Source organism: Sitodiplosis mosellana, unplaced genomic scaffold (genome assembly GCF_009176505.1).
Source record: "Sitodiplosis mosellana isolate CC-2019 unplaced genomic scaffold, AAFC_SMos_1.0 Smas_scaffold_6166, whole genome shotgun sequence".
NCBI lineage: Eukaryota > Metazoa > Arthropoda > Insecta > Diptera > Cecidomyiidae > Sitodiplosis > Sitodiplosis mosellana.
In genome coordinates this window covers 4,420,305-4,424,174 of record NW_022601407.1, presented here as the reverse complement: position 1 = coordinate 4,424,174, position 3,870 = coordinate 4,420,305, and the positions used below count along the sequence as shown (strand labels likewise).

Genomic DNA, 3,870 nt, shown 5'->3' with positions numbered 1-3,870 from the left:
TTAATATTAAGTACCAATAATTTGGTTTCAAAAAAATGCATTCGATATCATTTAATCATGAGTCATATCAGGTCAGTTCGTTGCTTTTTCAAGTTACAGTAGCACGTGTCGTTACGCATCATTTGTTCCGATAGTTTAATTACACAATTTTTTTTTCTTCTTCTTCTTCTATTAAAATGTGGTTTTTATGTCCAATTTAGTCAATTTTGGTTTCTCATTTATTTTTTATTTTTCAAATCGATAATATTCATATATAATAACCAATTGTCGAAATTCGATAAATCAATTTGTTTGTTTTTTTTTGCATTATTTGCTTGCTTCAATTTAAATTTAATTAGTTGTTGCTGTTCAAATTTTATATATTTTGAATATTTTTGCTTTTAAACTCGAATAATTTTTTTTTAGTCTCTTTGTGTGTGTTTGGGTTTTGGGTATGTGTGTATTTTGAAATTGTACACCTATTCATTCTATATATGTATGGTTTGTTTTGGTTCAGCCAAATTGTTTTATTTGCCCTCATTTCATATCGTAATTTGACTCGTTTATATCACAATATTCGCAATCGCACTCATCCATGCATTCATCGCATGATTCAGCTAATTCAAGTTCTTCATCTTGTCAGTAGAGCCATGAAACCGGTATCCATTGTGGTGTTGAATGCACTTTTTCAATGGCTGATTCGAGTGCGGAAATCGTTTCACCGATGTCATTATTCACAATGGTTAAATCAAAGAAATGACCGTATGCTTGTTTCAACATATCTGATTCTTTAGCTAATCGCTCGAGACTTCCGTCATACTGCAACACAAATACCGAACCCAAATAAAAAAAGAAACGAAAGAAAGAATGGAAATCGATTAGTAAGACCGAGAGTAAGGCGTCAAATGAGTGTATGTATGTAAGAAAAAAAATATGGGAAAATGCAGAAAATGAATTAGGCATTGGAAAGAGAAAAAAAAAACGAATCGAAAAAGAAAAATTGTGTTGGCCGTTTGCAATGAAAAAAAAGAGAGAAGTGAATACGTCTGTAAGCCAACGGCAAAATGCAATGCCGAAAAATGCTTTGTGTTTTAAAGATTGGTTTGCTCTGCTGCAAATACTCACATCAGCAATGTTGTTCAATGAAGGCGCTGCAATAAACACGACATAAGGTGTGAATTCGGATGTGCGCAGAATTTTCAGTGCCTGCGGTTCAACATCCAATATGGCCATTTTTCCCTCGTTGTGAATGCGGCGTATTGTATCCAATTTCGTGCCATACATTGCATCTTCGTGAGTGCCTGCAAAAAAAAAATACAACAACACCCATATAAAAAAAAATCCATTGTTGAAATGATGTTGAGTCTTGTGCCATATAATTTGTTGCTTTTTTCTTTTCTTTCGTCTTGATTCCGTTTTTTTTTTCATTTCGAAAATAAATACAGAAATAAATAACACGACATACCGTATTCCAAATATTCATTAGCCGCAATGTCAGCCATCATTTCGTCATGAGATACAAAATAATAGCTTCTTCCGTTCTCTTCGTCCTGACGAGGGGCACGAGTCGTGTCTATACGTAAATGTAAATAAATAAAACACCACAATAATCAAATTGGTTGAAATTAGTGCGAAAAGTTTTTTTTTATTCTGTGTCGAATTGAATTGTTCGAGACACAGAGAGCGAGAGATGGAGTAGAAGGGATTGATGCATACGTGGAATTGGATAAGCATATTTGTCCGGATACTTTGCAATCAGAGTATTCTTGATATGACGTCGCCCGACACCATGCGCTCCAAGTAAGACAAGGGTCTTTCGTTGAAATGCCGGATCACCAACTGCAACAACACGAACAGAAGTGGAAATGAAAAAGGAAAAAGAGAAGAAAACAAAACGTAAACAAACCGATTTTCATTTTGAGATTTGTTTGTAATCAGGTTTTACACGCAACGACCCTCTTCTCTGTCTCTTGATTTCGCTCGGAGCACAACCACACATACACGTGTGCCACATTTGATTTACTCCAAAATTGAAGAGACCAAGAGAAAGAGAGTGGAGCGAAACGATGGACAATTCATTAATGTTTTATTTGACCAGTTGTACAACAATAATAATACTTACGTGGAACTTTTACCACTTCCTCATACGTAACCAGATCAAGTTGATCGAATACTGCATTATGTTTGGCTAAATATTTATCTCGGGCTTGTTTCTTCTTCCGACCGAAAATTGAGCAGTTGACTGTAAAGCATGAAAATCAAGCATTAGAATCACATATACATCCAACACAGAGAGAGAAAGTGAAAGAGAAAGAGGAACAGACACCGAACGGGGGGTGTTTGTGTGTACGTGTGGTAAAAACTGTGTAACGCATTCACAAATCGGAATGCAATACGCAATTCAGTATTTTCAGTACAAAACTCAATTTATTTAAACCCAACATGGTTTTATTTGACTTTTTAATTACGAAATTTCCACTTCAAAAACTATGCTCAACTCCGGCTGTTTCATTCATTTTACACGCATAACAAAACTAATCGTTTTACATGACTAAATAGTTAAATGTAATTCCAAGAAAATCGACTTTTCTTAGTTTTTGCTAACAAATTTGAATAATCGCTCTTCAGACAGAGAACCTCTTTTTCAGATGGATTTCTATGTATTTTCAAGCTCTTGCATTGTTGTTCATCGAAAAATTTGGATTTTCTTCTTTAGAAAACTTAATTTTGTCATTTTGTCATTGGTTCAATTTAGAAATTTGTTTCATTTTGCTGTGCCAATCATAGACCTTAATTCGACTCAATACGACTTAATCTGAGTGGCGATTTTCCTAGAATATTTATCGGGGTAGAGGGATGTATACTAGGCTACCATATACTGACTAAATCAAATTCAATCATTAGGAGTACGGTTTTATTCAACATGGAAAAGAATGGTTGTAAATGTGAAATAGAAAACGAAAAATAAACATAAGGAGACACCGAATCGCTCGATTAAGTGCCGTATGTTCAGTATGTACACTGTACAGTAAGTACTTGGTTCCCACATCAAAATAGATTGATGTTTTGTGATTTTATGTGTATATCTACAATGGATGAGTGCGGGAAGTAGTTTTAAGCCAAAAAATGAGATGTCGCATCTTTTCATGCCGTGCACAATCGGATAATTCACAATGAGTTTCACCTCGCTTACGAATGGACAGATAGAGAGATAGAGATAGGGAGAGAGAAAAAAGAGTCGAAAAATCGATACATTTTCTCTCTTTGCGTACAATATTTGTTGAAATTATTTTGTGTTTTTATGCTGGCTGATGGTTCGAATTGAAATGTTTCGAGATCCCATTCTATGGCGTTGTCAAATAGTTGACAATGCTCTAGATGGTTGATAAATGCACATATACATGAATATACATTTAAAATGCATTTTTCCCGCGGAGGAAAATAAACCTATGTTAAATCTGTGGCTTTTGTTCAAATGTTGAATGATTGTAAATCTGATGAGCAACTGGAATAAATATTTTATCATCCGATAAAAAAAAAATTGTCTCAAAATTTAGAATCACCAGCGTTTTTACTTTCGCATTTATTGTCAATCTCGAATGTTTTAGCATAAAATTTAACATCTTTTTGCACTTTAAACGTTTGGTATAAAAATAAATCGTGTAACATTCCAAAGTCAAATGATCAATGTATGTGTGTGTGTTCAAGCGAAAGAATTTTTTAAATGAAAGGTTAAATCAATCAATTGTAATCAGTGTGTGTGTATTTTTGTAGTATGTGTATCTCAATGAAACAGCGGACTTGTCGTCACACGCGTAGATGTAGCATTTCGCTTGATTTAGCGATTCGTTAGTTGCCGAAACATCGTCTACAGTGCACTCGATATATCAC

The 3,870-nt window shown here is 34.3% G+C and overlaps 1 protein-coding gene across 42 annotated transcripts in view; it reads right to left on the bottom strand.

Annotated features, from left to right (window-relative positions):
• Positions 1–204: 204 nt before the first annotated feature.
• The window catches only part of LOC129575348 (peripheral plasma membrane protein CASK), a 31,581-nt gene continuing 27,915 nt past the window's right edge, over positions 205–3,870 (bottom strand). For all 42 annotated transcript variants that reach the window (XM_055458814.1, XM_055458777.1, XM_055458804.1 and 39 more), the window contains 5 exons: positions 2,102–2,221; positions 1,696–1,818; positions 1,445–1,552; positions 1,105–1,280; positions 205–798 (listed from right to left, as the gene is read on the bottom strand). In XM_055458814.1, coding sequence (XP_055314789.1) covers positions 619–798; positions 1,105–1,280; positions 1,445–1,552; positions 1,696–1,818; positions 2,102–2,221 — 707 coding nt within the window. In that variant the 3' untranslated portion in view covers positions 205–618. The remainder of the gene's footprint in view (positions 799–1,104; positions 1,281–1,444; positions 1,553–1,695; positions 1,819–2,101; positions 2,222–3,870) is intronic.